Source organism: Macaca mulatta, chromosome X (genome assembly GCF_049350105.2).
Source record: "Macaca mulatta isolate MMU2019108-1 chromosome X, T2T-MMU8v2.0, whole genome shotgun sequence".
NCBI lineage: Eukaryota > Metazoa > Chordata > Mammalia > Primates > Cercopithecidae > Macaca > Macaca mulatta.
Genome location: NC_133426.1, coordinates 16,770,456 through 16,787,964, shown reverse-complemented (window position 1 = coordinate 16,787,964; position 17,509 = coordinate 16,770,456). Strand labels below are relative to the sequence as shown.

Genomic DNA, 17,509 nt, shown 5'->3' with positions numbered 1-17,509 from the left:
GGAGACCTTCACAGATACCCCAATTCAAATAAAAACTACACATACAGAATCTCGCAAAATACAGAAACTTATAAAAACAAGTTACAAGACAAAATAGGTAAATTATAAATGAGTTATCTAAGCGATCCCTTTAGACCCCTAAAAAAGAGTTAGTAGAAACTTACTAAGGAGCTAAGAATCTCAAAACCCTACTGGGAAGGGAACAGTGGCTAATCTAAAGTAATTTAAAATCTGACCGCTGGAAAGGGGCCAATTACCATGCACCATGAACCTTCAAGGTCACCCCTCAGAGATGAGAAAAACTTACCATCAAAGGTGTACCATATACTTATGCGGTACAATCAGGAAACACTTCTGTATTCAGCTGTTACCCCTCTTTTCTACTGTTTGTCATGTAATCATTTTAATAGATGCCTAATATTCGAATTAGGCAAGATATACATTACCCTTGACCAGTGCCTTCTTCCTAGACATTAAGGTTGTCTGTATTGTTTTTATTTTTATTTATAATACTAAAATAAAAGTCATCATAGAACTCTTCCTTTCTTTTGAATTAGTTACTAGGATTAATTTTAAAGACATGTGTTGATAAAGAACAAAATGCTGAGTGCTTCTTTTAAAAAGAAGGAAGGGGGTCAGGCTTATACCTTTCTCCTCCATTCCAATGCTGGTATTTCATTACTAATTCTCACCCTCTCTTCTCCTTGCACTTATCACTATGGCCATTTCCTTTGCCTTTTGAATTTGTCATTCAGTGCCAACTGAGAATAGTTTTCAAATTTAAGAAATCCTCATAAGAGAACTTCCAAAACTCTTGAGATTCAATCAACACAGGTTGGTCTGAAACAGAATTGTTTCTTCATGATACATAAATCCGGAGATATGAGTAGCTCTGAGCAATCTATGAACCAATTCTACAACTAGGGAACATATAGTAAAAGGTACTGCCAAAGTTAACAAAGGAAAAATACATTACACAAAGCAAGCATTCTACTTGAATATTCAACCTTGATAAATTTAAAACAATGTTATCTAGGCCAAATGACAAATTTATCAGAACCTGATTTGACTTTAAAATAGAGCCCTTTATTTTGACCAGAGGTTAACACATGCTTAATTATACTCTTGGTCAGTCTAGCTAAAGGTTTGCCAATTTCGTTGATCTTTGCAAAAAATCAACTTTTCAACTATTTTCTCTGTTGTTTTTCTGTTCTCTATCTTGTTTATCTCCACTCTACTCTTTATTATTTCTGTCCTGCTAGCTTTAGATTTAGTGTGCTCTTTTTCTTCCAGTTTTTTAAGGTGTAAAGTTAACTGTTGATTTTGGATCTCTTCTTTTTTAATGTTAAGTGTTTATAGCTAAAACTTTCCCTCCAAGTACTGCTCTCACTGCATCCCATAGGTTTTGGTATGATTTTGTTTTCACTCATCTCAAGGTATTTTCTAATTTCACTTATAATTCCTTCTTTGTGTTTTTAAGAGTACGTTAATTTCTACATATTAGTGAATCTTCCATTTTACTTCTATTATTGATTTCTAGTTTCATTCCACTGACATCAGAGGAGATGTTTAATATAATTTCAATCTTTTTAAATTTATTGAGACTTGTTTTGTGGCCTAACACATGGTCTATCCTGAAGAATATTCCAAGTGCACTTGAGAAAAATGTCTATTGTGCTGATGCTGGGTGTTCTATAGTTACCTGTTACATCAAGTTGAAGCATGGTATTGTTCAAGCTTTCTATTTCCTTACTGGTCTTCTGTCTACTTGAAGTCTCTAGTTCACTGTCACGCCAGTCCTCTTTCCTCTTTAAACCTTTCAAAGTCTTTGTTCTAGCCAGGCATGGTGGCTCACGCCTGTAATCCCAAGACTTTGGGAGACTGAAGTGGGAGGATTGCTTGAGGTCAGGAATTTGAGACCAGCCTAGGCAATACAGGAAGACCCTGTCTCTACAAAAAATAAAAACATTAGCTTGGTGTGGTGGCATGGACCTGTAGTCCCAGCTACTCAGAAGGCTGAATCCCTTCAGCCCAGGAGGTCGAGGGTGCAGTGGGCTATGATCGCACCACTGCACACCAGCCTGGATAACAGAGCAAGACCCTGTCTCAAAAAAAAAAAAAAAAAAAAAAATCCTCTTTCCATTATAGTATGTCTGGGGGTTTTAGTTGTACTCAGCAGGGAGGAGCAGGGAAAATTAGTCCAACCTATCTTGTCCCTCAACTGTGTTTCATGACGTTTTATCTATATTACAAAAAAAATTCTTGAACAGAGAATACAAAATAGAATCAGACATCTTAGCACTAGTAGGATCCCTCTAGTCCAATCTTATTTTATAGAAGGGGCAATAGGTCCATGAGACTAACTTAATTCCCACAAAGCCATAGAGCTACACAGTAGCAGGGCTAAGGACAAGACCACAGACAGACACATTCATATTACTACATTCAGCACAGTGTAGTACAGCTTTCTGTATGTTCTTTCATCATCACAGCTGAAGGTACATTCTTGGTTTATATCTTCTTTCCTTAATCACTGAAATACTCATTAACATGTTGTGATTTTCAGCTAATCTACAGCATAGGACAGAACAAAGTAACACTTTGGAAGAAAATGAAGGTGGCATCTTAGGTGATATATGTTTATAAATTCACTTTGGAATAATTTCTGATTTTCTAATACATGCATAAATAGAAACTATCTTGATACATATTAAATTCATATTTTGATGAGTAAAAATTAGGATGTTGTATATACCTTTGGAAGTTCATAAATATGCTTTAACAGGAAGTATATTAAGGTGATTCAATGACTTTTATACATTACATTAGGTCATTTGAATATATTATAGCAAGAGATTTCATGATGTTTGGTGTTTATTCATGGAATTTTAATTTGATAAAGAAAAAACAAACATGCAGTTTTAAAAGCAGTGACATTTCTCTATTGTTTACATTAATGTTTCTTGCTATTTTCTTATAGATATTTGAAAGTTGACAATATGATACAGGTTAAGTATCCAAAATTCGAAAATGCAAAATCCAAAATGATCCAAAACCCAAAACTTTTGTTGTTGTTGTTGTTGTTGTTGAGACAGAGTCTCGCTATGCCACCTAGGCTGGAGTGCAGTGGCTCGATCTCGGCTCACTGCAACCTCCACCTCCTGGGTTCAAGCAATTCTCCTGCCTCAGCCTCCCGAGTAGCTGGGCATGTACCATCACGCCAGGCATGTACCATCATGCCAGGCTAATTTTTGTATTTTTAGTAGAGATGGGGTTTCACCATGTTGGTCAGGCTGGTCTTGAACTCCTGACCTTAGGTGATCTGCCCGCTTTAGCCTCCCAAAGTACTGGGATGAGGCATGAGCCACTGAAAGTGGCCTTTTTTTTTTTTTTTTTTTTTTTTTTTTTTTTGAGACAATGTTTTGCTCTTGTTGCCTAGGCTGGAGTGCAATGTCGTGGTCTTGGCTCACTGCAACCTCCGCCTTGCAGGTTCAAGAGATTCTCCTGCCTCAGCCTCCTGAGTAGCTGGGACTACAGGTGCCTGCCACCCTGCCTGGCTAATTTTTGTATTTTTTTTTTTAGTAGAGACAGGGTTTAACCATGTTGGCCAGGCTGGTCTCGAACTCCTGACCTCAGGTGATCCACCTGCCTCAGCCTCCCAAAACTTTTTGAATACCAACATGACACTCAAAGGAAACACTCACTGGAGCATTTAGGATTTTGGATTTTCAGATCTGAGATGGTCAACTAGGTAAGTGTAATGCAGATATTCCAAAATAAAAAAAAAATCTGAAATCTAAGCCACTTCTGGTCCCAAGCATTTCAGACAAGGAGTACTCAACCTGTACTTCACTTTACTATCTTAAAAATTGATTTAGTATGTGTTAAAAATAGATTCAGTATATATGTTATGCTTTAATAACACTTACATTTAAAAATGGATTAGATAGCCCTGTAAGAGACTTACATAATCAGCAGAAATTCCCCCCGCCCCACCAAAAAGAGTGTGTGTGGTCTAAAACTCTTAATTTCTCCCAGAAGAATTTACTATTTTGAATCATCAACTGTGTATTAACTTGTGGAAAGAATAATTTAAATGACAGGATATTAATTCAAAGGATAGAGTATTAAAAATGGTATTGAATATTTCACAAATTCAGGGCCTACCAACTGCCATTTAAGTGAGCTGCAGTTTTTACTTCCAAATAAAACAAATGTAGTATTTTATAAAAAGTTGTATCTTAAAAATTTGTCTTTGAAAAAAGTAGCATGATTACCATATTCCTATTGGGTTCGATATCACTTTCAGGACCTGATTTTAGCCAGATGACGAAGTTAGATGAGGAATTAACTGAATGGACCACAGTTGTTCTGGTTTCCTCTCGAGGCCATCTGTGTTCATGGCTAGCCTCTCACAGCAGTATACACAGGACCTGAGGCACACAGTGACTAGTTCTTCCAGCAGGACCTTCCTGTCACATCCTCTAGCCCTGTTCACAAGAGTCACCACAAGAATCCCTTGACTCCCAGGCCATCCCCTGTGATCTGAGTTCTTGTCCCCATAGGGTCTGAGTACATCCCCTAAGCTGACCTCATGCCTCCCCAACTCCAGAACCCCTTTCATTGTGCCCTATAAGAACTCATCAATAAAATTCCCTATATTCTCAACCTCTTCTCTATTCCTTCCTCTTGCCCTAATTCAGTGCTTCTCAACTCTGGCTGCACTTCAGAATCACCTGGGGAGGTTTTTAAAACTCCCAGTGGCCGGACCTCAGCACTCCATACCAAAATCTCTGGGAGGGGCTCCAGGCCTCAGCAGGTTTAAAGCTCCCCCAGATGATTCCACTGTGCAGCCACGGGTGAGAACCACTGGGCTAACTAAAACCCTGTCCTTCCGTCAGTTTCTGCTCCCCAGACAGAACTCCGTTGGAAGGGGCTGTTTCTCTCCCACAGCCCTACCGGAAATGGAACTAGAAGTGAGTAGGAGGCTTGCTCCCCATGGCCACTTCCAGAACACTACAGCCATTTTCCCTACAATCTGGCTTTCTAAATCTCAGGCAGCTTCTCAAACATGCCAGGACCTCTTGCATGCCTGTTTCTCTGCATTTGGGGTTTTTTTGTTTTTTTGTTTTGTTTTGTTTTTTTCCTGCAGTAAAGCTCTGCATCTTTTAGCCAGCTAAAAAAAAAAGTTCTCTTGTTTCTTTAAAACTAATTTTATTGGTCATCTCACCCCTTCCATGAGTCTTCTTGGTCTCTCTAAGCTTAAAGGTATTCATCAAATGCTTCTCCCACAGCGCTTTCACCTTCCAGTGCTATTTTTAGTACTCATTACATTGCTAGTGAGGAATACTTTGTTACATATAAGGTGAGAAATTAGTGGCAGAAATAGGAAAACTCTGAGCACGTTGGTCTGCAGGGAACCCCAATTCATCAAATGTGGTGCTAATAGAAAACTTAAAAGATAATGTTTTACACCCCCAAAATCTTTTCTTTATTAAAGATAGTTACACTGAAGCTGTGGCTCTATCACAATTGCCATAAGAAAACTGTCATGAGATCAACACAATTAAAAGGACTTAGCTACTGAAGTACCAAATAGTCCCTTAGCAGATAACGGACCTACTGAATAAACACAAACTCATGGGGCACAGTGGCTTATGCCAGTAATCCCAGCACTTTGAGACGCTGAAGCGGGCAGATCACGAGGTCAGGAGTTCGAGGCCAGCCTGGCCAACATGGTGAAACCCCCATCTCTACTAAAAATACAGAATTAGGCTGGGCGTAGTGGCTCACACCTGTAATCCCAGCACTTTGGGAGGCCGAGGCGGGGGGATCACGAGGTCAGGAGTTCGAGACCAGGCTGGCTAACATGGTGAAACCTCATCTCTACTAAACAAAATACAAAAAATTAGCCGGGCGTGGTGGCAGGCGCCTGTAGTCCCAGCTACTCGGGAGGCTGAAGCAGGAGAATGGCGTGAACCCGGGAGGCGGAGCTTGCAGTGAGCCGAGATCGCACCACTGCACTCCAGCCTGGGCGACAGAGCGAAACTCTGTCTCAAAAAAAAAAAAAAGAATAAACACAAACTCTACAGATGGCAATTTACTGGATTTATTAAAATGACACAAACAGTGGACTAATACATTTAACTCTCACTTTAACACTGCTCTAGGCTGGGCACAGTAGCATATGCCTGTAATCCCCAATACTTTAGGCTGAGGTGGGAAGATCACTTGAGCCTGGGAGGTCAAGGCTGCAGTAAGCCCTGAACATGCCACCGCACTCCAGCCTGGGTGACACAGCGAGACCTCGTCTTAAGAAAACAAAAACAAACAAACAAACAAAAACACAAAAGAACGCACTGCTCTATATGAAATAGTTTACTTTAATTGCTTTTTGGTTATTTATGCTATAAATAAGTCTTTAAAAAAAAAAAATGTCACCTCTTCAGAGCTGAGCCAAAAGACCATGCCCTAGTCTCTAGTCTTGCCACAGGAAAATGTGAAACACAAACTACTTAATTGTGTATATAGTCACTAGGTTCTTCTTGATCTTACCTATAGTATGAAAAATAAAAAGATGTTTCTTTTAATTTATTCCTTTTCCTAACTCCAGGGCCCCATCTGTATAACTTAATCCAGATGTTCATATCACTGGCTTGAATAAGTACGAGCCAGCTAAACTGCATGTTATGCTGAAAACCTATACTCCATCTCTCTCACTTGATAAAAGAATAATATGCTTTTGGTGTATGTAGAAACGATCTTTATATATCTCTGTATGCATATTGCAAATGTACAAACTCATTTTTCTTATCTACTTAAAACCTGGAAAGCCAGGTTTGGTCTGTCTGTCTATGATCCCTAACTACTTGAGAATAGTAGTTTTCAAATTTAAGAAATCCTCATAAGAGAACTTCCAAAACTCTTGAGATTCAACCAACACAAGTTGGTCTGAAACAGAATTGTTTCTTCATGATACGTGAATCCAGAGATACGAGTAGCTCTGAGCAATTTATGAACCGATTCTACAACTAGGGAACCTATAGTAAAAGGTACTGCCAAAGCTAACAAAGGAAAAATATATTACACAAAACAAGCATTCCACTTGAATATTCAACCTTGACAAATTTAAAACAATGTTATCTAGGCCAAATGATAAATTTATCAGAACCTGATTTGACTTTAAAATAGAGCCCTTTATTTTGACCTTTGATCCTTTCCCCATTGCTTGTTTTTGTCAGGTTTGTCAAAGATCAAATGGTTGTAGATGTGTGGTGTTATTTCTGAGGTCTCTGTTCTGCTCCATTGGTCTATATGTCTGTTTTGATACCAGTACCATGCTCTTTTGGTTACTGTAGCCTTGTAGAATAGTTTGAAGTCAGGTAGCATGATGCCTCTAGCTTTGTTCTTTTTGCTTAGGATTGTCTTGGCTATATGGGGTCTTCTTTGATTCCATATGAAATTTGAAATAGTTTTTTCTAACTCTGTGAAGAATGTCAATGGTAGTTTGATGGGAATATCATTGAATCTATAAATTACTTTGGGCAGCCAGGCGCAGTGGCTCACACCTGTAATCTCAGCACTTTGGGAGGCCGAGGTGGGTGGATCATGAGGTCAGGAGATCGAGATCATCCTGGCTAACACGGTTAAATCCCGTCTCTACTAAAAAATACAAAAAATTAGCTGGGCGTGGTAGCGGGCACCTGTAGTCCCAGCTATTTGGGAGGCTGAGGCAGGAGAATGGCGTGAACCCAGGAGGTGGAGCTTGCAGTAAGCCGAGATCACACCACTGCACTCCAGCCTGGGTGACAATGTGAGACTCCATCTCAAAAAAAAAAATTACTTCGGGCAATAAGGCCATTTTCACGATATTGATTCTTCCTATCCATAAGGATGGAATGTTTTTCCATTTGTTCGTGTCCTCTCTAATTTTCTTGAGCAGTGGTTTGTAGTTCTCCCTGAAGAGGTCCTTCACATCCCTTGTTAGCTGTATTCCTAGGTATTTTAATCTCTTTGTAGTGATTGTGAATGGGAGTTCATTCATAATTTGGCTCTCTGCTTGCCTGTTCTTGGTGTAAAGGAATGCTTGTGCTTTTTGCACACTGATTTTGTATCCTAACAGGTATTTTATAAATAAAGATATCAATGGTCAAAGAAGCTAGGAAATTGCTGGCTTTAACAAAATTTACCAGCTTTACTTAACTGTGGGCCTCCAAAGCCTTTAGTGAGCTCACTTGCACAGCGACTCTCCCAGAGGGGTAGAGGGGCAGCAGTCTGCAAATCTGTACCACAGAGCCCTATTAATATCTCCCAGAGACTGTTTTATCACAAGCAGTTTGGGAAAGACTAGAATATATAGGTATCCCATACAAGTGGTTAGTTAAGACTCTCCTAGGGTCAATATCAACTTGACATGGCACAAAAACTAGATATAACCATGTGTTTATTGCCCAGGACTTCATATATTTGAATATGTGTGTCCCACTTACAGTGGGTGAAAGGAGGGAATAGGGGAGAGAAATGGAATGTGGATCTTCTGCCTCTGTTTCTTACACACCTGTTCCTAAAATCTGAAATCTCCATAGTTAGGCAGCTGAGCCGGAGGCTTAGGCTGAGTACTGGGCTCACTGTTTATATTGTGATGGGAAATCTAGTAGACAAAGAAGCAGACTCATTCATTAACAGTGACTAGAGAATTCCCAGTTCCCCCACTCAGATCTTTGGTGACTAAGCTCCAAAAGCAGGCAAGAAGCCCACCTCAAGCACCTCAGATGAAGACTGCCAATAGCAGCAGCATATTTTGGGACCAGGAAGTAACTACTGGCATTTGTACAGCAAGAGAAAGCTAGGAGGTTGGTTACAAAAGCCCTTTCAGACAGGTCTTCCATGCATTCAACCAAGTGACTCTCAAGCCCCAGGCATGAACTAGCAGCTAGCAAATGCCTGCTCATTTTGTTGTGACAAAGTCCAGGTTTGCTGTTGGTGTGGAGCAGGAGCCTCATCTCATCAAGGTCCTCCTTAGGGGCCTGTGATGAAAGCCTCCATTGCAAGTGCAATGGATCTGCTGTCTGGCTGTATACATAGACCCTTAGACTCCAGTGATGGTAACAGGAGGGGCCTTTAGGAGACAGACAGCAATTTGGGAGCTGGCTCTACCATTTACTAGCTATGCCACCTTGGGTAACTTGCTTAGCTCCCGTATACTTCAACTTCCTTATCTGTAAAAAAGGGATAGTATTAGTACCTGTATCTACCTCAGAGGGCTTTTGTGAGGATTAAATAATGCACTGAAAGCACTTAGCACAAAGCCTGAATTATTGGAGATGCTCAATAGACATAGCTAATAATTTGAATGAGAAGAAATTACAGCCAAGGAAAGGCTTAGGGCAAAACTAAGGTTTGGCATTAGATATACAGCAGGGACTCAATAAATACTTGTTGACGGTTCAACCAATATCTCTTAAGGCCAATGTTAGATCCTGGAAAGGAGTTCTCGCTGGTTTATATGCAGGTCAGGAAGAAATGGGCTTTTTATTACCCTTCACACTAAAGCAGGAAGCCAATACCTCATAGTATTTGCATCTCAAGGTTGAGTGGATGCTAAAAACCATTTCATTCACTGAAAGAAGGACAAGCATGTGTTAAAAGTGGTTTCAGTGACTCATGAGTCCTGAGATGTCCCCATATGGAAGGATAGCTCTGAACCACCCAGAACAATGAAGTAGAAACAGGGACTGTCTACTGAGAAATTTCCCAACATTTTCTGCCAAAAATCAGAAAGGGTCTTTAAAGATAGAAAGTTTCTTCAGCAGCAATTAATAAAAGGAAAGATCTGTAGCACCATATACCACACTCCATGGATTTACTGTTTCCTTCTCATTTTCAGCTCTGCAAAGTATTGATGAGTAAGGCCATAGTGGCACATGTAAATAAGGCAGAATTAATTTAGGGGTAAAACAGATCTTGGTGACATGCTCTCCCATTCCTGCTATTTCAGCTTTTTGTTCTGAGGAAAAGTACCATCCTAAAGAAAGCACCATAGTCCAAAACCATGGCACTAACCCCATGTTGATAACCAGTTATTTTTCGTTTATGTAGAATTAACACAGCTCCTAAAGTGCTGACGAAAATATAGGCACTCAGATTGCACATACTATACAGAAAACCCATGTCCTACCTCCAATCAGAGAGAGGCCCCTTCTTGTACTCTTCTCTGGGGATGAAAACAGATGTACCCCTGGACAACCAAGAGTGAACTACTATATGTATGCTTGGTGGCTTATTGAGGAAACTTCCTTTTTCCACGTGAGGCTGGGGAGCTGGCTGGATGAGAATAAATTAAACCACTCTCTGCTCTCTTCACAGGGTAACAGCTTGGGAATCTCATGGACCTGATCTATGGCGATCAACCCTTGCAAAGAAGCACAGCGATAGGACAACTTCCCTATCACCGAACAGTTTACATAAATTAAATATGTCTCCTACCTGTGATGGACAAGGTCTCGGAGGGAGCGCAGGTGGTGGGGGTAACAATCCTGACTTGGTAGCTAAAAAGAAAAACACATACTGTTAAGGATCACCCCCAAAAACAAACAACAAAAAACTCTTACGCTTGTTAACTTGGAATGGCAATGGCATTTGCACTTAACATCTTTAAGTTTTTACAATCCTTCTGAAGGCTTAAGAAAAAAGAGTACATGTTATTTCTAATCCCTTTTTCATTTTCATCCTAACCCAAACTCAAGTATTTATGTAGGCTGTTATGATTAAGATGACATAATAAAACTACAGAAAAGACACCTAAAACACAGCATGGGAAAGGTGGTCAATTCCTCATTATTCTAATGTTATTTAGTTTCAAACAATCTAGGACAAAAGTCAGAAAGGGTCTTCTTTGATTTCTCTCATATTTCTCCCCAGCTCTCAGCCACTACACTGCTCATTAGCTCAACGAGTAGGCTACAGAAACTAAGGGAGCTGGAACCCAAATGAGGAAGCTTGGCTACCCTGTAAATGCTCCTGGGAATGGATCTGAAAGCAGTGAGGGAGGCTGACAGTGATGGACTGAAATGATATTTAGGTATTCCTCAAAGACCTCATTTTCTTTTTCTCTCCCTAATATTTATTATCAGGGATATCTAAAGCTGTTTCCAAAATAATCTGGCCACATCTGAAGAGTCTTTACAAAGTACCAGTCTAACTTGAAATTTTGTGAGATACAGAGAATACTGGGTTAAGCCAAGAACATCTGAATTGTACCTTAGCAGTGAAAATAAACAGCTGCTATGAAATTATAAATAAAGTTCATAATAACACACAAGAAATAAGTTTAGCATTACACACTGGCAAGTTAAACCACATTCTTTACAAACTCCTTAGAAAAACACCATCATCCAAATAACTATATGTAGTTTATTTGCAAATTTGTACTATGCATTTGGACAATCTTCTGTGCCTTAAAAAATAAATCAGAGCAATGTACCAAGAATATAAAAGATTTTGCAAATTACTGTTGATTTCCCTTAGCTAGCTGGATCAGACAAGCTAGAAGACAGAGTTTAGTGTGTTCCACAAATGTAACTCAGGGTAATATCACAGAGATTTTCATTTTGAGCCAGTGCATGGATACTGTACAATCATGTGGGCCTATCTATGATTTCTCTCAATCTGTCTTTCATTAAAATTTATGAAACACATTGGTGGGTCAAAACTCCAGAGGTGGTGAGACCTTGAACAGCTGTCAATAACAAAGCACACAGCAGGAGAGAATGCTGAAAGTCTTCAGGAATTATTCATCTCAGGGTTCCTAGTCTTTAGATCCTCACAGATTGGACCTTTAAAATTAATTTACTTTCAAAATAAATGAAACAGGCCAGGCATGGTGGCTCATGCTGTAGTCCTAGCACTTTGGGAGGCCAAGGTAGGCGGATCCCTTGAGCTCAGGAGTTTGAGACTGGCATGGGCAACGTGGAGAAACCCCTTATCTACAAAAAATACAAAAATTAGCCAGGCTTGGTAATGCACGCCTGTAGTCCCAGCTACTTGGGAGGTTGAGACGGGAGGATCACTTGAACCCAGGAGTCGAAGCTTCAGTGAGCCATGATTGTGCCACTGCACTCCAGCCTGGGCAACAGAGTGAGAACCTGTCTCATTCATAAATAAATAAAATAAAATAAAATAAATCTATGCAAGCTTCTAAGGGAAAGGCGAAGCAATTGTATTAATGTTTGTTAAAACAACTCTTTATTAACAAAAAAGAGGACTATACAAGATATGATGAGCCATTTAATTAAATTGACTTCTGCTTCCAGCCAAGATGAAGTAACAAAAAGCAGATTTACCCACCCATTTAAAACAACCAAAGACACATAGAAAAAAATATATATGAAACAACAGTTTTCAAGGCACTAGAAAACCAGACAACAAAAGACAGTGACCCCTGAGAGAGAGAAACCAACCAGGTAAGCCCTGTGGCTGACTGTCCCTACTCACTGCCTTGAGAGTTATTAGAAACACTATTTAGATCCTGATTCGAATCTCATTAAGTTCTTTTGTATGATTTAATTTTTTTAAAAGACAAATACCCTGCTCTTCTAAAAGATGATGTGTGCGTCTATTTCTGAATACACTTTTAGATAAAAGCATGTCACCTACAACACCATTTATTGGGGTTTATCAGAAACTGCCCCAAATAAGAAGAAGAAATGGGGTAAAAGACTGAAGCCATTTAATATGGAATCCTGTTTTAGTTTCTCACAATTGAGCTTCAAGCAACAAAATGGTATCACAAGTATGTGTCCGTTATTCATTGTGAATCTCTCATTGTAAGAGTTGGCATAGGTTATTTTCCTCATTAAATTCTGAGAGCATTTTTGGGGGGAAGCTCCCACACTTCTATAAAAAATATTATACTTGACAGGATATCACTCTGTTGCCCGGCCTGGAGTGCAGTGGCATGATCATTAACACTGCAGTCTCAAACTCCTGGGCTCAAGAAGTCCTCCCACCTCGGCCTCCTAAAGTGTTAGGATTACAGGTATCAGCTACTGTGCCCAACCATATTAAATATTAAGAGCAGCTTTGTTTCATCTTTTCAGTACCTTTGCCATGTTTTTTATTTTTCCAGTCTTACCTAGTTAGAATTATCTACTGTAAAAGTTGAATTTCAATGGCGATAATGGGCATTCTTGTCTTTTCTTGATCTCAAAGGGGAGCATTTACTAGCTCACCATAGGGTATGGTGTTGGTGTTTGCTGTAGGTATGTTGTAGATACCCTTTAACAGATTATGAAGGCGGTGTGGCCAGCGGGTAGTGGACAGCACAGAGTGCAAGTCTCTTTTGTTCGGCTGAGGGGAGGGCCGTTGGCTGAGGCCTGTGGTACACCATTTCAGTGAGGGGCTCCACTGCGGCTACCCTTGCTGCTTTTCTGAGCGCCACTCCCGCGGCTGACCTGATGCGCCAGTAGTGCAGCACCGATTCCTCTCTGGCTCTTGGGTGCTGCTCTGAGCAGCATCACCCTTTACACCAGAAAGCTGGCGCATGCTATGGGGAAAAAACAAAACAAGAAGAAAGTGGAGGAGGTGCTAGAAGAGGAGGAACAGGAATATGTGGTGGAAAAAGTTCTCCACCCAGTGGTAAAGGGCAAAGTGGAGTACCTTCTAAAGTGGAAGGGGTTCTCAGATGAGGACAACACATGGGAGCCAGAAGAGAACCTAGATTGCCCCGACCTCATGAGTTTCTGCCGTCACAGAAAACAGCACATGAGACAGATAAATCATAGGGAGGTGAGCACAAAGCTGATTATGATTCTGAAGATAAGGGAGAGGAGAGCAAACCAAAGAAGAAGAAAGAAGAGTCAGAAAAGTCACGAGTCTTTGCTTGGGGTTTGGAGCCGGAGCAGATTATTGGAGCTACAGACTCCACTGGAGAGTTCATGTTCCTGATGAAAGGGAAAAACTCTGATGAGGCTGACCTGGTCCCTGCCAAGGAAGTCAATGTCAAATGCCCACAGGTTGTCATACCCTTCTATGAGGAAAGGCTGACATGGCGTTCCTCCCCCAAAGAGGATGATGACAAAAAAGATGACAAGAATTAACTCTCCTGAGTACCAGTCCCTGTCACATCTGACTGTGGGTTTCAAGTGGGAAGGAAAGAAGTTCTACTTGTCTTAACACCACAGAGGTGGCTTGAGAAGATGCCCTTTGAAGAGCCAGTATTGTTTCTGTGCCCTGCAGCAGCCCAAGTGTTTTAAAGCCATTCCAAGCTGTATAGTTTGCACATCCATCTCAGTGGAGGGGAGGGGGATAAGTGCTTCAAAGCAACCTTTTCTGCGCTTTGCTGAGAAAAAGCAAAGGACCCTCTATGAAGGACAAAACTTGTAGAACTGGGTGTGTGGGAGAGCAAAAACATACTGTAGATAATCAAAGAGCATCTCTGCAATGCACAACTTTCTTCCCAATAGTGTTAACTCTGCATTTTTACAGCGTAGCACATGTGTAGTTTTTGGCTATTACTGGTGTATTATGTGGGAGAGGGAGTAATGGGAAGGGGGGAAAGGAAGATGGGTAGCATCATTTTGATTAAAATTTGGGGCCTGATAGGGGAAATGTGAAGCAATGCAAAGAACAGAAAACTAATGATTTGCTTCTATGTCCAGAATATTTTATCTTTGAAAAAAATGTCACTGGCACCATAAATACGGACTGTGAGAGACTGTTTAAAAGCTGTGAATGTTTGAAATCTATAAGACAAAGTGTTTCCTGCCTAAACTTAATGCACTTAGTCCCACAAAGGACTAAGCCAGTTAATAAGTTACCAGAGTTGCCATTTTGGAGATGGAAATTGACTGAGGAAGGAAGGTCTTTTATTGGAGAGTGTATAGTACAAGCAGATCATTCTGCCTCAGAGGTACTAATTCCTGAAATTAGAAGACACTTTCTTTTCCAATAATGAAGTTATAAATATCAGCTTGTTCACCCTAGCCACTGGCTGAGGTGTTGGGGTGGTAGAGGAGATGGTAAGACAGGAGGGAAAGTAAAGGGCCCACGCTCTTAGTTGGGAGAACTTTTGCAGCCATTCTCTTTTTTGAGCTTTGAACACTGAAACCATTGGTGGCAGGGTTCAGTCACTGATAGCACAAGTTTCACTGAATTGATTCAAGAGTTGAATGATTTCAAAACTCTTGGTCTCAGGAGAAGATTAAACTTTCATACTGGGCAGTGATTCACTTTAAAACACACACACAAAAAAAAAAAACAAATAAAATCACTTTTTAAGAAATCCTAAGAAGTAACTGATACCCAAAATGCTCTGTCTTGAGTCGTGAGATTCATCAGTTCTTGATATCATCTAGACTTGGATCTAGAGCTACATTGTAAAATCTTTTTAGGCATGTGATAGATTTCTTTGAAAACTTTGTTTGAATGTAAACTTCATACCACACTGTCAGTTTTTATCTTAATAAAACTATAGATTTATAATCCCTGAAAAGAAATAGATTATTATGAAAATTCCTATCCTTATTTTGAGACTTCTTTTCAGTATAATTTGTTGTTGGATTTTAATCGGAGCTATAACTCCAGCCACTGAGATGATGGTATGATTTTTTCCTTATAATTTGTTAATGTGGTAAATTACATTCTGGATTGTCTAATATTAAAACACCCTTGCAGACCTGGATAATCTCAACTTGGTCAGGTTTTTGTATCTGCTAGATTTGGTTAGCTGATATTTTGTTTAGGATTTTTGCAACTATCTTCATGAGTGAGACTGGCAAGTGATGTCCTTTCTCATATGGTCCTCTATTATGCTTCATTCAGGTGGACAGCACCAGCCCCCACCCCCTACCATGCCCTGTTTATACTCTTAAATAGGTTGTATAAGATTGGAAATTTTTTCTTGAATATCAAGTAAAAATTTTCCCAGGAGAGCCACCTGAGCCTGGAGTTTTCTTTAAACAAGATTTTAAACTAATGATTCTACTTCTTGAATTGTTATAGGACTCTTCAGACTTTCTAATTCTTAAGTCGATTCTTATAAATGATATTTTTCTAGGCATTTATTCATTGTCTAAAATTTCAAATTTATTAGCATAAAGGTGTCCATACCCCCCTCTTATTATTTATTTTAATCTCTGCATGTGTAATTGTCTTTTCCCGTTCCTCATACTCAAGTTTTCCTTCACTAATCTCAGCTGGCATTTTGTCAGTTTTGTTACTCTTTTCAAAAAACCAACTTTTAACTTTTTTGAGCCTCTGTATTGTATGCTTGCTTTCTGTCTTATTAATGCTGCTTATCTTCTTCCATTTACTTTCTTTGGGCATATCTTGTTCTTTTTCCACCTTGAATTGGTTGCTTAGTTCACTAATTTGTAGCTTTTATTTTCTAATGTAAGCATTTAGGGTTATAGATTTTTTTCCAAGTACCTCCTTAGTAGAATATCATAGGTTTTTATTTGTGATATTATCACTCAGTGCTAAAAGCTTCCTAATTTCCATTACAGTTTATTTTATGATGTCTAAAGTACGTCTTTTAGAATTTCCTTAATTGAGAAGTCTATTAGCAGCAAACTTAGTTTATTTGACTGAAAAGTCATTTTTCCCCTCTTGAAAGAGGATTTAATTGGGTATAGAATTCTAAATTGACAGCTATTTTTTCCCAGCACATTGATGGCAACATTCCACTGCCTTCTGGTTTCCACTATTGCTATTAAGGTGGGAACTGAACAATGAGATCACTTGGACTCGGGAAGGGGAACATCACACACCGGGGCCTATCATGGGGAGGGGGGAGGGGGGAGGGATTGCATTGGGAGTTATACCTGATGTAAATGATGAGTTGATGGGTGCTGACAAGTTGATGGGTGCAGCACAGCAACATGGCACAAGTATACATATGTAACAAACCTGCACGTTATGCACATGTACCCTAGAACTTAAAGTATAATAATAAAAAATAATTAAAAAAAAAAAAAAAAAGAAGCCAGCCTTCAGTCGAATCACTCTTTTGTTAGATAGACCATCTTCTCTCTGGTTGCTTTTAAGATCTCCTCTTTGTTTTTGGTACACCGAAATATCAAACTTTATCCTATGTCTGCACATGTATTTCTCTATCATCATTTTATTTTATCACTTTGCTTGAGCTTTACTGGAATTTCTGAACCATGTAGCAACCCATTAATTTTGGTCAACTCTCAGTGATTCTTTAAATGTTGTCTTTTTACCATTTTTCCCTCCTCTCTCCTTCAAGAGCTTTCTAACTGTACTGCGTTCTAGATAATTTTCTATGATCTACTGTCCAAGTAACCACTTCCCTCTTTAGCTGTCCTTAATGTCTAACAAAATCCAGTCTTCAAGTTTATTTTACGGAATTGTTCTTTTCTAGAAGTTCTATTTGGTCTTTTTTGAAAATGCTTTTTCATTTTTATAATTTCTTGGCCACTCATTTTCTTCCTCTTTTCTTTCAACATATTTATATAATTTCAATATCTTAGGGCTTTGTATTTCCTGT

At 39.5% G+C, this 17,509-nt stretch overlaps 1 protein-coding gene and 1 pseudogene across 31 annotated transcripts in view; one reads left to right on the top strand and one right to left on the bottom strand.

Annotated features, from left to right (window-relative positions):
* Positions 1 to 17,509, bottom strand: part of REPS2 (RALBP1 associated Eps domain containing 2) — a 196,101-nt gene that overhangs the window by 31,502 nt on the left and 147,090 nt on the right. For all 30 annotated transcript variants that reach the window (XM_077988221.1, XM_002808517.4, XM_015127008.3 and 27 more), the window contains one exon: positions 10,486 to 10,547. In XM_077988221.1, coding sequence (XP_077844347.1) covers positions 10,486 to 10,547 — 62 coding nt within the window. The remainder of the gene's footprint in view (positions 1 to 10,485; positions 10,548 to 17,509) is intronic.
* On the top strand, positions 13,337 to 16,980 carry LOC144338479 (chromobox protein homolog 1 pseudogene; annotated as a pseudogene). The gene has a single exon (XR_013412694.1). The product of XR_013412694.1 is annotated as a chromobox protein homolog 1 pseudogene (transcript).